Raw genomic sequence first — 19784 nt, forward strand, 5'->3', positions numbered from 1 at the left:
GCAATTTTGTCTTTTTTTTTATTCTTTTGCATTTGTCACATCAAATAACTAAAATTTTTATTTCTTTTACATTTATCACGTCAAATAATTATTATTATTTTTTTTGCTTGTTTTGCGTTTGTCACACCAGCAAATTAATAATTACTATTGTTTTAGCAACATTGAATAGCAATTATTTTTGTTTAGCTACGTTAAATAATATTTTGATCATAAGTCTTTACTACTCGTATTAATTTTAATAAATTTATTTTTTATCACGTCTCTTCATTTCTTTTAACTTTCTTTCATAGTTTCATTTCAAAAATAATGAACATAAGATAAGAATCCACACTAAATATGACAAAACCATCCCCATTTCATTTGTAAGTTTGTAACCATTAACTTTTATCTAAATTCAAAACTAATTTACTATTAATCCTCACAAGTTATCCATTTTTGTTCATTTATTGTAACATAACTCAATCACATAATTTGCATTTAAAATTACTTTTACCAAAAAAAACCTTTACTAATTACAATGATAGAGACTTTTAACCATAACCGGGTTCATAACTGAAATAACCCAAACTTTGGGGTCTAATTATATAAATATGGATCCTTCATTTTTTTTTTGCCCTTTATTTGCATTGCATTGTTCCATTATCATCTGTCATGCAGTAATCCACCTGAAACTTGCAGTCTGCTGTGGTTGGTACGCTCTCATTCTTTCTTTCACAAAATTATTTTACAAACTAAATCAAATTTAAACAAAAATAAAAATAAAAATCGGTCCTGCTTTATCTCTATCTGTATATCTACAATTTTATATCTATATCGTCACTCGATCGCCTCATTCATTGTTTTTTCACGTAAGTAGTAAACCCTTGCTCCATTTGAGCTGTAATTTTAAACGTGATAGATTTATTTTAGGCCGTACATTGATAAACCTGGTGTTTTCTTTTTGATGAAGTTAGGAAGTTAGGGTTTTTTCATCTACTACTTTATTACTTTTTTTGGATAGTTTTTTAACCTAGGTGTGGTATTTTATCATTCAGCTGTAATTACATTCAATTCAATAATGCTATTGATTTTTGTTTGATTAACCATTTCTAGCTTGTATTCACTATGTGTTATACTGTTATGTAGTCATATTTAAGATAGCTCATAGCATCAATGTGTTTTTGCATCTTTATGTTAAATTATGTGCATTATGTCTATGTATATATGCAGGGGATGCTTTATATTCCCTAATATAAATGTATTATAAATTATAGGTTATAGATATAGATATATAGTGTATTAGATTTTTTGTTAGTTCCTGTGGTTTATCTTCTTTGAAATTAAAGTTTTATTTTATTTTAAAGCATTTTATTTTTCAGTCCTTTTGAATGTTTTTTATAATTTGTTCGTCTTGCAGATAGAGAGAACAGAGCATTGATTGTAGACTTAATTTGGGGAATGGCAACTATTCAAAGATCGATGAAAGCAGCAGATCCGAAAGAACCAATTTCAAATGATCAAAAGGTTGCAAATGCCTTTAGAGCCATGAGGGGGTTAGGGCTCACTTCTGAAGATATCAGACCAGTCCTCAAACATCTTGTGAAACTGTATGATGGGAATTGGGAACTTATTGAAGAAGATAATTATCGAACTCTTGCAGATGCTATATTTCAATCAGTAGATGACAAGGTATATCGTTCTATGATCCATTTATTAGTATTCATTCCATATTCTGTTTGATTAATGCTTTATGTTTGTACACTATGTGTGTGTTAATTGGATTATATATTTAATGTCATAAGATTGCAACTGATCCTAGCTAGATGCTTTAAATATGTCAATTTTCACTCTTAAATTAAATATAATTAGCGTTTAGAACCTGATTTTACAATTAGTACTGCTATATCAAGTTACATTTGCTTGCACTAGTTTTCCTTTATGCAATCTGATTAGGTCTTTTCTATTCTTATGTTATGAATCATCTGGAGAACAGAAAAATAAAGCTGCTGTAAAGCTTGATGAGCAAGAAACACCACCAAACAAATCTCTTCCAGTGAAATCTGATGATCGGGCTTCATCAACAAGGGAGAATAATAACATGTTGAGCCCTCGGAGAAAACTGATAATGGAATCCAACCGTGATCCCAATCCGTCCCCTCGTAAATGCACTGACGTGGGCCCATCAAACATGAACTCTGCTATTCAAAAAAAGAGGCGTCCAAATCAGCATTCAGACAATGAAACCGAGCCTATACCCAAATCACCACGCCCAGTTGTACAATCAGAACCCACTAAGTTATTCCACAAAATCAAAGACATAACGAGAGGTACAGAGAAAATCCCAATTTCATTGATAGATAAAATTGGTATAGACCTGCCAAAGTTCACCTACATACATCAAAATACATCTTATCAAGATGCATATGTACCGTTCTCGTTAGCCCGAATTGCTGATGATGGTTGTTGTAAAAGATGTACTGGTGACTGTTTATCTTCTCGTGTACCTTGTGCGTGTTCTCGCGAAACAAACGGAGAGTTTGCCTATACCCGAGATGGTCTGCTGAAACATGAGTTTTTGGATGCTTGTATGCTGATTAATAGCAACCCAAAAAGCCATCACATTTTTCATTGTCAACAAGTTTGTCCTTTGGAAAGGGACAAAAATATTCTGAATCCTGAACCGTGCAAGGGTCATTTATTGAAGAAGTTTATAAAAGAATGTTGGAGAAAATGTGGATGCGATATGGAATGTGGAAATCGGGTCGTACAAAGAGGCATCACTTGCAAGTTGCAGGTAAGGCAATTTTTTTAATGAAGATATCCAAACTGTCTAACTGTCCATCATCTTTTTTAAATGAGTAGAGGTGGTAATTTGGGCATGATGGTTGTCAAAATGGATAATTTCTACATATGGGCTGACCAAAAACACTTTTTTGTCCTGTTTTGTGTTTTGCAGTTAATTTGATGTACCAAGTTGCTGTATTGTTAAGTATAATGATTTAGGATACTATAAATCTTTAAATACTTAGGCGTTTGACTCGTTTACCTTGTTTGACATTTAGTTGTTTCCATATAAATTAAGCTTGAAATAACATATGTTTATATTTACTCTTTTGTACATTTGAAAATATTCTTGGTTGCTTTTTCTTTATGTTTGATGTCATAATTTTCCTTTGAACTCTCTGTTTTGTGATAAATATCTAAATATCTATTTTGTACATCAGAAGTTAATTTTGTGTAAGCTAAATTTCAGGTGTTTTCTATAGAGAGTAAAGGCTGGGCTATTCGTACACTTGAAGACTTGCCAAAAGGATCCTTTGTATGTGAATACATTGGAGAAATACTGACTAATAACGAACTGTATGAACGCAATGAACAAACTCGTAAAAATGAGAGGCATACGTATCCAGTATACCTGGATGCAGATTGGGGTTCAGAACAAGTACTAAAGGATGAAGATGCTCTGTGTTTGGATGCGACCTATTATGGGAACGTAGCAAGGTTTATTAATCACAGGTACTGTACTTGAACCCTACGAAATCAATCAATTTCTTGAATTGTAATTTATAAAAATTTCAAGAAATGTGCAGAATTTTGTCAGTTTATTGACACAATAAAATGTTTAAAAGATGTTCACATTTGTAAGTGTTAATATCATATGTGTGTAGTGTTTGCTCTTTTAATTGTAGAAAATGATATTACCATCTTTACATAATACAAAACACAGAACTTGTATCCAATAATGTAGAAATCAACTTGTCACAGCCACCAAAATATTGATCTGTAAATGAACTTTTAAGTGTATGTAAGTTTAATGTTTGAGATACTCACAAATGCGAATGTTCTATTTTTAGATTAAAAGCATGGAAACTTGGAAAGTTCTTATGATTATTTATGCATTTTCGTGCTTATAATTATTAAATTTGATTACATACTTTAAGTGTGAGCAGATTGGGAAACATGTTTTCCAGATCCATGGAGAAAAGTGGGTGCAATACTGCAAATTTTATATTGCTGTGTTCTCTAGTTTTATTTTTTATTTTTTACGTAAAAAAGAATGAGACTGTTGGGTTTTTCTTCATGTTCTTGAAGTAACTCGTTTATATTTTGTTGTTATATAAATTCAGATGCCACGATTCAAGTCTGATCTCGATCCCTGTTGAAGTGGAAAATCCTGATCATCACTACTATCACGTATGCATTCTGTTTCTATATCTATACTTTGTTATGGAGAAATCAGACAAGTATATCCCAATATATTCCTTGTATTTTTTTTTTTTTTTTTTTTTTTTTTTTTTGCAGATTGCTTTTTTCACTAAAAGGGATGTTAATGCATATGAGGAGCTAACATGGGTATGTCTAACTCCCTTATTAGATCCCATGTGCTTCAGTTTTATTGTATATTCTTCCTTTTCTAATATTTTTCAATTTATGATTTACTTAAGGTGATATTGTATAGAAAGGTAATGTGCATTTAGCGTTTTCTATTTTGGCTTATGAATTTTTTCATCACATTTGTTTCTGTAAAACCAGTTTCATACGAAATATCAGCACACAGTTGGAAATAAAGGTCAACATGTGAATTTTATTTCACATTTGCTTCTGTAATTGATGTGTCAGATGCCACATCATCATATTGGCTGAGTAACCAAGTCACCTGCCTCATCATCATCATCATAAGACTACATTTCATCAATTTTTCTAAACAGTGTGTTATTAATTTCAGGATTATGGGCTTGACTTTATGGATGAAGATCACCCTATAAAAGCGTTTGAATGCCAGTGTGGAAGTCCATTTTGTCGAGATGTGAGAAGAAAAGGTTGGTTTATTAATTTAATGTCAATATTATATCGTTTCCTTAATTTATTTCCAATAAAAAAAGACCAACAATTTATTATATTTTGCAGCAGGGTCTGGCTCTAGCAGAAGAAAATCGAACCATAAACAAGTTCATTAACCATTTACAGGTATTCGAACATTGATGTTGCTGATGTGGTGTGGTAGTTATAGTCAGTTACTAGGTTACACACTTGCACAGTTTTTGACATTTTCAGTAAACATTCCCACTGTTTTGTTGTATCTCAGGTGGGTTTTGGACATGATGTTTTTTGATTTATGGTGATTAAATTTTAGGATTTGCTGGATAAGTTACAAATTAATATTACAGAAAATCGATTAGATAAGCCTATAACATGTAATTAACTGATCTTCCAAGAATATGTTCCTGAAAACCTTATTTCATTTAATGGCAAAATGGGCGGGTTGGGCAATGAATTAAAACATGAATGATCTTGTGTTAATGGGCAGGTTGGGTAATGGGTCAATATGGTTCGTGTTGACTCTTGATATCTTTGTTTCCTTTTATGCATAATCACAGAGTAATTGTCTAGCTAAGTCCAGTTCATAACCTGTAATCAACTGATATTGCAAGAATATGTTACTGCAAATCTTATTTTATTTGCTGGCAAAATGGTCGGATTGGGCAATGACTCAAAACAGTTTGATAGCATATTGGGGCTGAAGTAGAAACACTTTCTAGCGCAACTAAAGATAACTCGGGGCAAATGGCCTCGTAAATCTTTGTAGGTGGTTACACTTTTTGATGGAGTAAATCTTTACTTTAAACAAATACTACCAAAATAGTAGAAGAGTTTAAGCCTAGATGACAGATTGACAACTTTGGTGTACAGCCTCATAATTGATTAAATGATAAAAACACATGGGAAAAAACTTGAATATACAAATCTCAAGCCAGTACAAGGATCACATTATCACAATGTATGTGGGCATGAATTAAATATTGGTAATGTGTTTATCTATTTTAACAGCTGTGTTAAAGCATTCTCTAGAGGTTTAGCACTTAGCAGGTTCAATAATAATACTCGTATTAATATGTATAGTAAATATAGTAATAGTAATTAGTAAATTTATGGTGGTAAGTACAATTTGACCTCCACAGAGTGAAAGGCATATGTCTAGCATATGCGTTGAAAGGAGTCATTCCTATATTAAATTTGTTTATGTTTATATACATGCTATAGTATCTGATTCTGATGCTTTACAAAGATAAAGAAAAAAAGAAAATGAATATTGTAGCTGTATGCATCCAAGTTTGAGTGATATAAACACTTATGAATCACGTTGCTTTTGTGTTTTATTTATATATTTGTTCATTTATTTCTATAACTAGTGTTAAGCTGTGTAAAGATTTTTTGGCAATGTTTCGGAAAAAATGTAGGGAAAAAGAATGGTAAAAATAACAAAATAAGAAGTAAGCATAATATTTTTTTGAAAAAAATTAGTTTAAAAAAATTGGGAGCAACGTTTCTGTACAGTCCTTTAGTAAAGTTTGTAGGGGAGAATGAGGAGGAGATTTTAAAAAAAGAAAGAAAAAAAAAGAAAAAACATTATAACACAGTATTGTGCATTGCGAGTACAGTTGTTTCTACGCAACGTACAAGTCGATAAAGTGTAAGAATGGTTACTATTCAGTTACTGTTCCCAACGAATGTCAATTAGTATGTAGTAGTAAAGTAATTAGTATATAGTAGTAATTTTGATGAAAATTAGTTTTAAAAAAATGGGGACAACGTTTTTGTACAGGCCTTTAGTAAAATTTCTAGAGGAGAATGAGGAGGAGAAATTAAAAAAAAAAAAAAAAAACTACTGTAGTGCAGTACTACCCTTGTGAGTACAACTGTGTATGCGGGAGAAAATTAGTTTTAAAAAAATGGGGACAACGTTTTTGTACAGGCCTTTAGTAAAATTTCTAGAGGAGAATGAGGAGGAGAAATAAAAAAAAGGAAAGAAAACTACTGTAGCATAGTACTACCCTTGTGGGTACAATTGTGTATGTGGGACGTATGAGTCGTTAAAGCGTAAAAAATTGCTATTCACTTACTATTTGAAAGTGTTGGCAGTTAGTATGTAGTTATAATATAATATAATAATAATTATAATAATAATTATAATTATAATTATAATATAATAATAATTATAATATAATAAGGGAGTAATTGATTGGTTGGGGAAAGATGATCAATGATATGATGTTTGGTTTCATAGACACAACACGAATTGCCTTTGTGCTCGTTATTAAACGATCTTTTAAGTCTAGTTGATATTAGCTTTTAAGCGTCTTTCGTTCTCTCTGATGGTCATTTATCTTCCTTTGTGCGTGTAAATCATCTGATATATCATTACTTAAGATTTTCAAAACTTTAAATTATCCGTTCATATTTAAAATTTATAAAATTGTTACCAACCATCAAGAGTATTTGGTTTATAGGAGTAATATTTAAATCGATTTATTGGACTAATATACATAGTACTTGATCGTACCAAATCCGGATGGCGGATAAGAAACGAGTGCAAATTACAATCGCGTTAACGGTGAGCGGTTTGATTTTCTTGAACTTCTCCGAATAATGTTGATTACCGAATCCAAATACTTGTCTTGAATTCAGTCAAAGTAAAACTTGGTCAATCACTTAGAGAGAGAAAGTTCTCCTGTAGAGAGAGAAAATTTTGGTGTGACTAAATGATGTACTCTACCAATTAATGGAATCCAGGTGGCCTATTTATAGGCAAAAAAGTCAAAGGTTCTCTTTTAGAAAAAGACACGCGTCATGCCCTGATTGGTGAGTCAACCCTTAATTTTTCAGAACTTTGACCAGTCAACTCCAAAAAATTGGAACATGACTTTTAATCATTATCGATTCTCGCTCCTCATAGCTGATAATGCTAAAAACGAACATATATTTCATAGCATTATCTCTCAAGAAAGACAAGCTTTTGGTTGCAATTGTTCTATTTACAAGTGATATTCATTTAAATAATAAAAGGTGAAGACAAAAGACAGATTCGACGAATTGAAGACGCAAACGACCAAAAAGCTAAAAAGTACAAAGTACAATCAAAGTGGTTCAAATTATTGATGAGAAACGTCTCAAAATTACAAGAGTACATGACGCAAAACGCAAAGTACAAGATATTAAATAGTACGAAAGGACGTTCGAAAATCCGGAACCGGGACCAGAGTCAACTCTCAACGCTCGACGCAACGGACTAAAAATTACAAGTCAACTATGCACATGAATATAATATAATATATAAATAATTCTTAAAATTATATATATATTATATTATATATATAAACCGTCGGCAAACTAGTGTACAAATGAGTGTGAGCTGGAACAGCCCTCCATGCGATCGCATGGGAATCAGGCATCAAAGCCATGCAATCGCATGGCCCTGAAATGCTGGCCACATCTATAAAAGGCGACGAGTTTCAGCGAACAAAAACACATCTTTTTCTTTCCTTTCTCTCAACGTATATATATATATATATATATATATATATATATATATATATATATATATATATATATATATATATATATATATATTATAATTTTAATTTTAATTTTAATAATAAGGGTATGTTAGCGAATGTTGTAAGGGTGTAAGTCGAAATTCTGTCCGTGTAACGCTACGCTATTATTAATCATTGTAAGTTATGTTCAACCTTTTTAAATTAATGTCTCGTAGCTAAGTTATTATTATGCTTATTTAAGCCGAAGTAATCGTGATGTTGGGCTAAATATTAAAGACGGGGTAATTGGGCTTTGTACCATAATTGGGGTTTGGACAAAAGAACGACACTTGTGGAAATTAGACTATGGGCTATTAATGGGCTTTATATTTGTTTAATTAAATGATAGTTTGTTAATTTAATATAAAGATTTACAATTGGACGTACCTATAAATAACCATATACACTCGATCGGACACGATGGGCGGGATATTTATAAGTACTAATAATCGTTCATTTAACCGGACACGGGAATAGATTAATAGTTAATAGACTTATTAAAATAGGGGTGAATTATATACAAGGAAAATTGGTATAATTATAGTTTAAGTCCCCAATTAGTTGGAATATTTGACTTCGGATATAAGGATAATTTGACGAGGACACTCGCACTTTATATTTATGACTGATGGACTGTTATGGACAAAAATCAGACGGACATACTGAATAATCCAGGACAAAGGACAATTAACCCATGGTACTAAAACTAAAATCAATACGTCAAACATCATGATTACGGAAGTTTAAATAAGCAAAATTCCTTTATTTCATATTTAATTGCACTTTTAATTATCGCAATTTTATTTATTGTCATTTTATTTATCGCACTTTAATTTATTGCACTTTAATTATTGTTATTTACTTTACGCTTTAAATTAAGTCTTTTATATATATTCAATATTTTACATTAGGTTTTAACTGCGACTAAAGTTTTAAAATCGACAAACCGGTCATTAAACGGTAAAAACCCCCTTTTATAATAATAATACTACTTATATATATTTATATATTTACAAATATAGTTTTAAAAATATAGCGTTAAACTTGGCTAAGATCCCTGTGGAACGAACCGGACTTACTAAAAACTACACTACTGTACGATTAGGTACACTGCCTATAAGTGTTGTAGCAAGGTTTAGGTATATCCATTCTATAAATAAATAAATATCTTGTGTAAAATTGTATCGTATTTAATAGTATTTCCTTGTAAAAAATTAATAGTATTTTGTACCCCTTCGCTTTAACATCAAGTATTTTTGGCGCCGCTGCCGGGGACTCCTAAACGCTGGAAGCGAAACGCTATATATATATATATATATATATATATATATATATATATATATATATATATATATATATATATATATATATATATATATATATATATATATATAAAAGGATTTTTATTAAGTCTTAGTTTACTTTTGTAAAAATACACTTTTGTTAAAATACGTTTTAATTTTTAAAAATACAAAAATATAAAAAGAAAACAAAATATAAATAAATAAGAATTGTTCAAAATATATAAATTATAAATATTTCTATTTCTATTTTTAGTTTGTAAAAATATAAGTTCTTATTTAATTTATATAAATATTTTATATAAATATTAAAACAGAGAAAAAAGATAAGTAAAAGAATCGGGCTACACTGTAGCAGCCCAATTTGTAACCTGAATATTTGGGCCATGCGATCGCATGGATCCGTAGACCAAAATTCATGCGACCGCATGAAGGGATCTGACACGCCAGAGTTGACCCACTTCTGCATTAATTACGGAGTATTAATTATTATTATTATTATTAATTAAAACCCTAATTAGGGTTACTTATTTAATTATTTAGTTTTAGTTTTTTAATTAATTTGTATTTTAAGTTAAAATTAGTTTTATTAAATATATAAAATTATTACTTTTATAAAATAAATAATATAATAATAATATTTTTATAAAAATTAGTAATTTTATCATTTTTGTCTCTTTTTATAAATTGTATATTTTTATTATTTAGTACGTAATTTGTATTTTTATCGCTCGTAACTAGTTTTTAATTTAGTTTTTGCCGTAGTTCTTTTTATTTCTAGATTTTTAGGATTTGCCGTAAAATCCCTTAAGTACTTTTTCTATAGACTAAGATTTAAGTGCTTTAGAATTTTGCGACGCCATTTTTTAGATTTTAGTACTTTTTAAGTTATTGCCGTTTTGGATATAGAATTCCTTTTAAGCTTTAATACCTTTAGAAGCAAGTTTTTATATTTAGTTTTTAGACTTTTAAGTTTTGACGCTTTATTTTCTTTTTATTATTTTTCGACGCTTATTTTCTTATTTTTATTTTTCGACGTTTTTCCGACGCACTCTTTTTCTTTCTTATTTCTCGCCGCTCTAGTTTTTAGGACATAGAATTTTCTATTTCTTCCCTAAAATTTCAAAAAAAAAAAAAAAATTTTAAGCGGTTAAATTGATAGACATCCAAAATTTTCTGGTTCGTAGTAATAGTTGGATTTGTTAGTGGCTAGTTGTGGGCTTCCGATTTAAAGGGTCCTGGCTACCTGCTGCATCTATTGGCTATTCAAAACGTGGGCAAAATCAGAAAAGTCTATTAATTTGATAACTTATATAATTTTTATCTTTTATAACTAATAGGATATTCAGTGAATGCACCGAGCAAAACGTTCACCACCTTTTATACGTTCACCACCTGTAACTCGATCAAGACATCTAGTCAATATTGTCGCCGTTAATTTTTCTTTAGAATCGTCATCCTGTCGACCAAGTACTCCAATTCAAATTTTCGATAATCCATTTTTTGAACCCGACCTCACAATTGAGAATCCGGAGGATATTCAGGGACAATTCAGAGATCCTGAACCATTAATCTTTCCTCCGGAACCACAAATCATTCAAACAGAGATTGTCGAGGAACAAACCATTAAATCAGAATCCTCTAGTGATTCAGATTCAACAAACTCAATCATGGAAAATCTGGAACCTCTAAGTATGGAAGACCGAATGAGAGCTAAACGCACTGGCCAAGGTCACGCAATTACTCAACCTGACATTAATGCGCCAGATTATGAAATAAAAGGACAAATCCTACACACGGTGTAACACCCTAGAATTTTTTTTTTAATCACAGCGAAAGACTTAATTTACATAAATACCCTTAGTTAATTACTTCATTACAAACCACCGGTGTTACATTAAATGACTAGTTACATATTTATAAAAGTTAAGACATCAGAGTTCGTCTTGTCAAACATATCTTCAACGCGACTCCCGTCCCTACCAGCACTAAGATCCAAAACCTGCAAGGGAGGAGGTGAGGGGGTTAGCACAAGGCTAAGTGAATGGAATCATCTAACAGATCTAGCATACAGTACCAACTTGTACAACTACAGCAACTACGACAATCAATGACAGGCAACCGACAACTAACAACTGGCAACTATCAACTGGCAACTATCAACTAGCAACTATGCTCCAACTAGAGACTCGGCGGCTTGTACGATCACACGACCACTAGCTGATCAGTCTAGCGTCTACCGAAAGTCCTTACTACTGAATCCCCAATATAGTAAATCCACACGCAGGTGATGCGTCATTCAGCACTATACTCAACAAACAGTAGCTAACTGGACCCAACCACAACAAGGTTGACCTCCCTGAGCTGAACCTAACAACAATAGGTTCCAACAGGCAACTACAACTTGTGCACACAACTGTTAAGCAACTACCACTATGAACAACTGTCCCTACGACTAGCATGGCAACTCTACAATGATCATTATTACAACATATCTACTAAGCATAACAACTAAAACAGTATAACATAGTAGCACAACTTGCTACTCTATACTACACCCGAAGATAATCCCACTCACCGATTACCAGCAACAGAAGGCACTCAGAATTCTAATCTTACTGAGCCTTCTCTTCGTCCTTATCACCTGAGAATAGACATAACACAGTCAGTAATCATGTCTTGATAACAACCCGACAACAAGAAAATAACACAACAATACTAAAACCAACACTTAATCACTTTACAACTGGTCTGTCAACTGTACGAGTAACACCATCACACGCACGTTTGAGAACACTCAACCGTGCGGTTGACAATTCACTCGTACGTTTGGTCTATGACCAAACATCCAACAATGACTCACCTGATCCATACGGTTCACTACACGAGTGACCAGTGACTCGTACGAGTCACATCTCAACCGTATGTATCATCACAATCAAAACATAAGTTCCCATCACCACTCACTCACACGGTTCACCACACGGTTGACTACCTCAACCGTACGAGTGAAGGCTCACTCGTGTGAGAGATGAAGAACAGTAGCAACATCTATTTATATGGGTTTCAAGGGAGTAAGAGTTTAGGTACGGAGTATAATTTCTAATTTGGGGAAAATGCAAGAAAAGTCTGAAAGCAGGCTTATAAATGGGTTAAAACCCATACCCCATAACACACGGGTATTTATCAGTTATCTGATATCTTTCGTACTTCGTTAGGAGGCCCTAACGGAGTCCAAATTCAACAAACGAACCTGTTCTCTGACCCTTGTCACAAACTGGTCTCAACTAAACAACCAAATAATTATAAACATATAATTATTAAAATCACTAATTACACCATACCCAAGGGTACAATGGTCATTTCAACTAGCCCCAAAACGCGGGTGTTACACACGGTAACTAATCAATGCCAATTTAGTGGTGCGCCGAAGGAAGATCCAAATGAACATCTTCGTACCTTTAACAGGATTTGTACTTTGTTCAAAATAAGAGAAGTGGAGGATGAACAGATATATCTCATGTTATTTCCCTGGACTTTAAAGGGAGAAGCCAAAGATTGGTTAGAATCGCTACCTGAAGGGGCGATTGATACATGGGACGTCTTAGTTGAAAATTTTCTTAAACAATTCTTTCCGGCATCTAAAGCCGTGAGACTTCAAGGAGAAATTGTTACGTTCACACAAAATCCAAATGAAACTCTGTATGAGACGTGGACAAGATTTGGAAAGTTATTAAGAGGATGTCCGCAACATGGTTTAGACACCTGTCAAATAGTAAAAATATTCTACCAAGGATGCGACATCACTACAATAAAAGACATCGATATAGCAGTTGGTGGTTCCATTATGAAGAAAACAGCAACTGAAGCTTACAAAATTATTGATAACACTGCTTCCCACTCACAAGAGTGGCACCAAGAAAAAGATATCTTTAGATCATCTAAAGCGGCTAGAGCCGATTCTAGCCATGACTTTGATTTCATTTCCGCAAAGATAGATGTTGTCGAGAGACAAATGGAAATGATGACTAAAGATATTCACTCAATACGAATTAGTTGTGAGCAGTGTGGAGGACCACATTTGACAAAAGATTGTCTCAGTATTGAACAAACAATGGAACAAAGAGAGAATGTTTCATACATTAACCAAAGGCCTGGAAATAATTATCAGAATAATTATCAACCGCCAAGACCAATCTACAATCAAAACCAGAATTATAACCGAAATGTTCCATACAACAATCAACAAGGTCCTAGCAATCAACAAGTATCCAATAAAACTTACAATCAGCAAAGACCTAATTTTCAAAACAAACCACCACAAACCGATGATAAAAAGCCAAATTTAGAAGACATGATATCGAAGCTAGTTGAATCTCAAACGCAGTTTTTCACATCTCAGAAACAAACCAATGAACAAAATGCTCAAGTATTTAGAAATCAACAAGCTTCTATTCAAAATTTGGAACAAGAAGTAAGTAACCTAGCAAGGTTAATAGGTGAAAGAAAACCGGGAAGTCTACCTAGTGATACAAATGCTAACCCCCGGAATGAAACAGCTAAAGCCATTACCACAAGAAGTGGTATTATACTTAAACCACCTGAAATACCTATAATTTCTGATGACTCTATTCCTACTCCACAAGAACCACAAACTGAGCAAGATAAGGAAACAGAACCGGTAGTTGAAAAAGTTAATGAAGATAACACAGTTAAGGCTAAACCTTATGTTAAACCATACCAACCACCACTTCCTTACCCGAGTAAAATGAGAAAAGAGAGACTTGAAGCCGAGCAATCCAAATTCTTGGATATGTTTAAACAAATAAATGTAAATCTTCCTTTCATTGATGTAATTTCAGGAATGCCAAGATATGCTAAATTCTTGAAAGATCTAATCACAAATAGAAAGAAAATGGAAGAACTCTCGGCTGTTACAATGAATGCTAATTGCTCTGCAGTGCTGTTGAATAAAATACCAGAAAAATTATCTGATCCAGGAAGTTTCACGATTCCATGTTTTCTGGGTAGTCTTAGTTCAATAGAAGCATTGGCAGACTTAGGTGCTAGTATAAATTTAATGCCTTATTAACTATACGCTAAACTAGACCTTGGAGAATTGAAACCAATACGAATAAGCATACAACTAGCCGATCGATCAGTAAAATATCCTAGAGGGATAATGGAAAACATGCTAGTTAAAGTTGGTACTTTAGTATTTCCAGTAGATTTTGTTATTCTGGACATGGAAGAAGATTCTCGAGTTCCTCTCATATTAGGAAGACCATTCTTAAACACGGCTAAAACAATAATAGACGTGTTTGGTAAGAAACTGACCCTAAGTATAGAGGACGAGAGTGTTACCTTTTCAGTTGATAGAGCCATGCAACAACCGCAATCTGCAGATGATACATGTTATTATATTCAAACTATAGATTCACATGCAGAATTGTTAGAAGAATTTCCAGAATTACAACGAACAGGAGAATGTTCTTTAGGGGAAGGAACTGAACCAATTGATGAAACTGAAATGTTAGCTACACTTATGGCTAATGGATATGAACCAACAACAGAAGAAATTCAAATGCTAAAAGAAGAAGACAGATATCGATATAAATCATCGATAGAAGAACCACCGACATTAGAGTTAAAGCCACTTCCAAACCATTTGGAATATGCATATTTACATGGTGAATCTGAATTACCTGTAATAATATCGTCTTCTCTTCCGGAAAATGAAAAATCTCAACTCATTTCTGTGCTAAAAGCTCATAAACCAGCTATTGCATGAAAAATTCATGACATTAAAGGAATAAGTCCTTCGTATTGCACACATAAAATCCTTATGGAAGAAGGTCATAAAACGTATGTGCAACACCAACGAAGACTAAATCCTAATATGCAAGATGTTGTTAAAAAAGAAATTATTAAACTGCTTGATGCAGGTTTAATTTATCCAATCTCTGATAGTCCATGGGTAAGCCCAGTTCAATGTGTACCTAAGAAGGGTGGCATGACTGTCATCACAAATGAGAAAATTGAGCTTATTCCTACTAGGACTGTAACAGGATGGCGTGTTTGTATTGATTATAGAAAATTAAATGACGCCACCAGATTAGATCACTTTCTCTTACCTTTCATTGATCAAATGTTGGAAAGATTAGCCGGAAATAGTTACTATTGTTTTCTTGATGGTTTTTCCTGATACTTTCAAATTCCAATAGCACCCGAGGATCAAGAGAAAACCACATTCACATGCCCTTATGGTACTTTTGCTTATAAACGTATGTTATTTGGACTTTGCAACGCCCCTGCAACCTTTCAAAGGTGCATGATGGCGATTTTTCACGACATGATAGAAGAATGCATGGAAGTTTTCATGGATGACTTTTCAGTCTTCAGTGATACTTTTGAATCATGTATAGTTAATCTTGAACGAATGCTTATTAGATGCGAACAATCAAATCTAGTTTTGAATTGGGAGAAATGCCATTTCATGGTTAAAGAAGGCATCGTTCTTGGTCATAAAATTTCAAAGGAAGGAATTGAAGTGGACAGAGCTAAAGTAGATGTAATTGCTAAACTTCCACATCCCACCAATGTTAGAGGAGTTAGAAGTTTTCTAGGGCATGCCGGTTTTTACCGACGTTTCATAAAAGATTTTTCTAAAATTGCCACTCCTATGAATAAACTCCTAGAAAAGGATGCTCCATTCATCTTTTCAGATGAATGCATCAAATCTTTTAATATTCTTAATGAAAAACTCACTAATGGCCAATCATGATAACTCCAAATTGAAATCTACCGTTTGAACTTATGTGCGATGCAAGTGACTTTGCAATGGGAGCCGTTTTAGGACAAAGGATTGAAAAACGATTTCAACCTATTTATTATGCTAGTAAGACGTTACAAGGAGCATAAACAAATTACACAACTACTGAAAAATAAATCCTTGCTATTGTCTTTGCTTTTGACAAATTTCGTTCATATCTCGTTCTAGCTAAAACGGTGGTCTATACCGACCATTCTGCTCTTAGATACCTATTTTCAAAACAAGATGCCAAACCAAGATTAATCCGTTGGATCTTACTCTTACAAGAGTTCGATATTGAAATCCGAGATAAAAAGGGAGCAGAAAATCTCTCCGCTGATCATCTTTCTCGTCTTGAAAATCCTGAATTAGAAGTTCTCAATGAATCGGCCATACAAGATAACTTTCCTGATGAATATCTATTGAAGATAGATTATAGTGAAATTTCATGGTTTGCAGACTATGCAACCTACTTAGTATGTGAATTCCTTGAAAAATGGTTGTCGTACCAAAAACGAAAAAAATTCTTTAGTGATATAAAACACTATTTCTGGGAAGATCCACATTTGTTTAAAAGTTGTCCTGATGGAATAATACGCCGATGTGTATTCGAAGATGAAGCTAGTCAAATCTTAAACCATTGTCACACAGGACCAACAGGAGGGCATTATGGGCCTCAACTCACAGCAAGAAAAGTTTACGATGCTGGATTCTATTGGCCTACAATTTTCAAAGACGCACACCTTCTTTGCAAATCCTGTGATGCTTATCAAAGGGCCGGAAAAATAAGTCAACGTGATGAAATGCCACAAAATGTCATTCAAGTATGTGAAGTATTTGACGTTTGGGGTATTGACTTTATGGGTCCATTTCCAAACTCTCATAATAATCTCTACATTCTCGTTGCCATTGATTATGTATCTAAATGGGCGGAAGCACAATCTCTACCAACTAACAATGCACGAGTTGTAGTCAACTTCTTAAAACGTCTTTTTGCAGGGTCTGGAACACCGAAAGCTTTAATAAGTGATCGGGGTACTCATTTTTGTAACTGATGTGCAGCGGGGTAGTATATAAAATAGCTTATATTTTTGCAGAAAATACTATTAAATACGATACAATTTTACACAAGATATTTATTTATTTATAGAATGGATATACTTAAACCTTGCTACAACACTTATGTGCAGTGTACCTAATCGTACAGTAGTGTAGTTTTTAGTAAGTCCGGTTCGTTCCACAGGGAATCTTTTTAAACAAAGCTTAACGCTATATTAGTTTACTTTTATAAAAATACAAATATATATATATATAAGTAATATTATTATTATAAAGGGGGGTTTTTACCGTTTAATGACCGGTTTGTCAATTTTAAAACTTTAGTCGCAGTTAAAACCAAATGTAAAATATTAAAAATAAATACAAGACTTAAATTAAAGCATAAAGTAAATAACGATAATGAAATTGCGAATAATAAAAGTGCGATAAAATAAACTTGCGATAATTAAAAAGTACGATAATTAAAAGTGCAATTAAATACAATAACAATAAAAATGCGATAATTAGAAGTGCAATTAAATATAAAATAAAGGAAATTAAATATGAAATAAAAGAATTATGCTTATTTAAACTTCCGTAATCATGATGTTTGACGTGTTGATTTTAGTTTTATGCCCATGGGTTAATTGTCCTTTATCCTGGATTATTTAATATGTCCGTCTGGTTTTTGTCCATAACAGTCCATCAGTCATAAATATAAAGTGCGAGTGTCCTCGTCAAATTATCCTTATACCCGAAGTTAAATATTCTAACTAATTGGGGACTTAAACTGTAACAAGATTTTAATACTTTGTTTAATAATTACACCAGGATGTCGACTGAGTGTAACCCAAGGTTTTAATATTTTGTTATCAATTATACCAAGTGTCCTTGTACATAATTTTACCCCTGTTTTAATTATTCTAGTGGCTAATAATCCATTCCCGTGTCCGGTTAAATGAACGATTATTCGTACATATAAATACCCCGCCCATCGTGTCCGATCGAGTGTATATGGTAATTTATAGGGACGCCCAATTGTAAATCTTTATATTAACATTAACAAACTATCATTTAATTAAACAAATATAAAGCCCATTAATAGCCCATAGTCTAATTTCCACAAGTGTCGTTCTTTTGTCCAAACCCCAATTATGGTACAAAGTCCAATTACCCAATTTTAGTAATTTTAGTAATTAGCCCAACATCATGATTACTTCGGATTAAATAAGCATAATAATAACTTAGCTATGAGACATTAAATTAAAAAGGTTGAACATAACTTACAATGATTAAAAATAGCGTAGCGTTACACGGACAGAATTTCGACTTACACCCTTACAATATTCGCTAACATACCCTTATTATTAGAATTATAATTAAAATTAAAATATAAATTATAAATATATATATATGTTACGTATGAATGAGGAGAAGAAAAAGATTATTTTTTACCATCAGAATGCGCGAGCTTTATAGGGAGTTTCTGAAATTGGGGTTCCACGACTCGCGGCCATTTTGGACTTCAAACTCCGCGAGTCGCGGAGTTTACTTTTACAGCTCACACAAGCTTGGCTCTTTGTTTACCGACGGTTTTAAATACAAATATAATATATTAAATAATTATAAGAATTATTTAAATATTATATTATATTTATGTGCATAGTTGACTTGTAATTTTTAGTCCGTTGCGTCGAGCGTTGAGAGTTGACTCTGGTCCCGGTTCCGGATTTTCGAACGTCCTTGCGTACAATTTAATATCTTGTACTTTGCGTTTTGAATCTTGTACTCTTGTAATTTCGAGACGTTTCTTATCAATAATTGGAACTTCTTTGATTGTCTTTTGTACTTTTGAGCTTTTTGGTCGTTTGCGTCTTCAATTCGTCGAATCTGTCTTTTGTCTTCACCTTTTATTATTTAAACGAATATCACTTGTAAATAGAACAATTGCAACTAAAAGCTTGTCTTTCTTGAGGAATAATGCTATGAAATATATGTTCATTTTTAGCATTATCAAATATTCCCACACTTGAGCGTTGCTTGTCCTCAAGCAATATCGTCTTGAAATACTATAATCACTTCTTTATTCTTCACACTTTGTACATCAGTGATTTCTATACGGCGGTATAAACAATGGTAGTAACGATATGGTTTACAGTCCCACATGACTATAAAAATTTAGATCCATTAAGGAAATTGGATCTTTATGAAAACATTTGATCTTTTGAAAATTAAATCTAGTTTTTACCCTAGATAAGTTTTCCGGAATAACCCTTTACC

General features: G+C 32.7%; 1 protein-coding gene across 1 annotated transcript; it reads left to right on the plus strand.

Moving 5' to 3' along the window:
- Positions 1 to 1437: 1437 nt before the first annotated feature.
- LOC139863545 (histone-lysine N-methyltransferase SUVR4-like) lies at positions 1438 to 6096 on the plus strand. The gene is made up of 9 exons (XM_071852167.1): positions 1438 to 1668; positions 1973 to 2773; positions 3233 to 3495; positions 4107 to 4173; positions 4282 to 4332; positions 4706 to 4891; positions 5114 to 5174; positions 5288 to 5292; positions 6022 to 6096. The coding sequence occupies exons 1-9, from the start codon at positions 1438 to 1440 to the stop codon at positions 6094 to 6096; spliced, it is 1740 nt and encodes a 579-aa protein (XP_071708268.1).
- The last annotated feature ends 13688 nt before the right edge of the window (positions 6097 to 19784 follow it).

Source organism: Rutidosis leptorrhynchoides, chromosome 8 (genome assembly GCF_046630445.1).
Source record: "Rutidosis leptorrhynchoides isolate AG116_Rl617_1_P2 chromosome 8, CSIRO_AGI_Rlap_v1, whole genome shotgun sequence".
Classification (NCBI taxonomy): domain Eukaryota; kingdom Viridiplantae; phylum Streptophyta; class Magnoliopsida; order Asterales; family Asteraceae; genus Rutidosis; species Rutidosis leptorrhynchoides.

What these genes read in the sequence shown, in the direction of transcription:
- LOC139863545 (XM_071852167.1), top strand. Translation starts at nt 1,438, where the DNA reads ATGGCAACTATTCAAAGATCGATGAAAGCAGCAGATCCGAAAGAACCA. An exon ending in TTCAATCAGTAGATGACAAG is followed by an intron (nt 1,669 to 1,972) that starts GTATATCGTTCT and finishes TCTGGAGAACAG; the next exon opens with AAAAATAAAGCTGCTGTAAA. An exon ending in CTGATCATCACTACTATCAC is followed by an intron (nt 4,174 to 4,281) that starts GTATGCATTCTG and finishes TTTTTTTTGCAG; the next exon opens with ATTGCTTTTTTCACTAAAAG.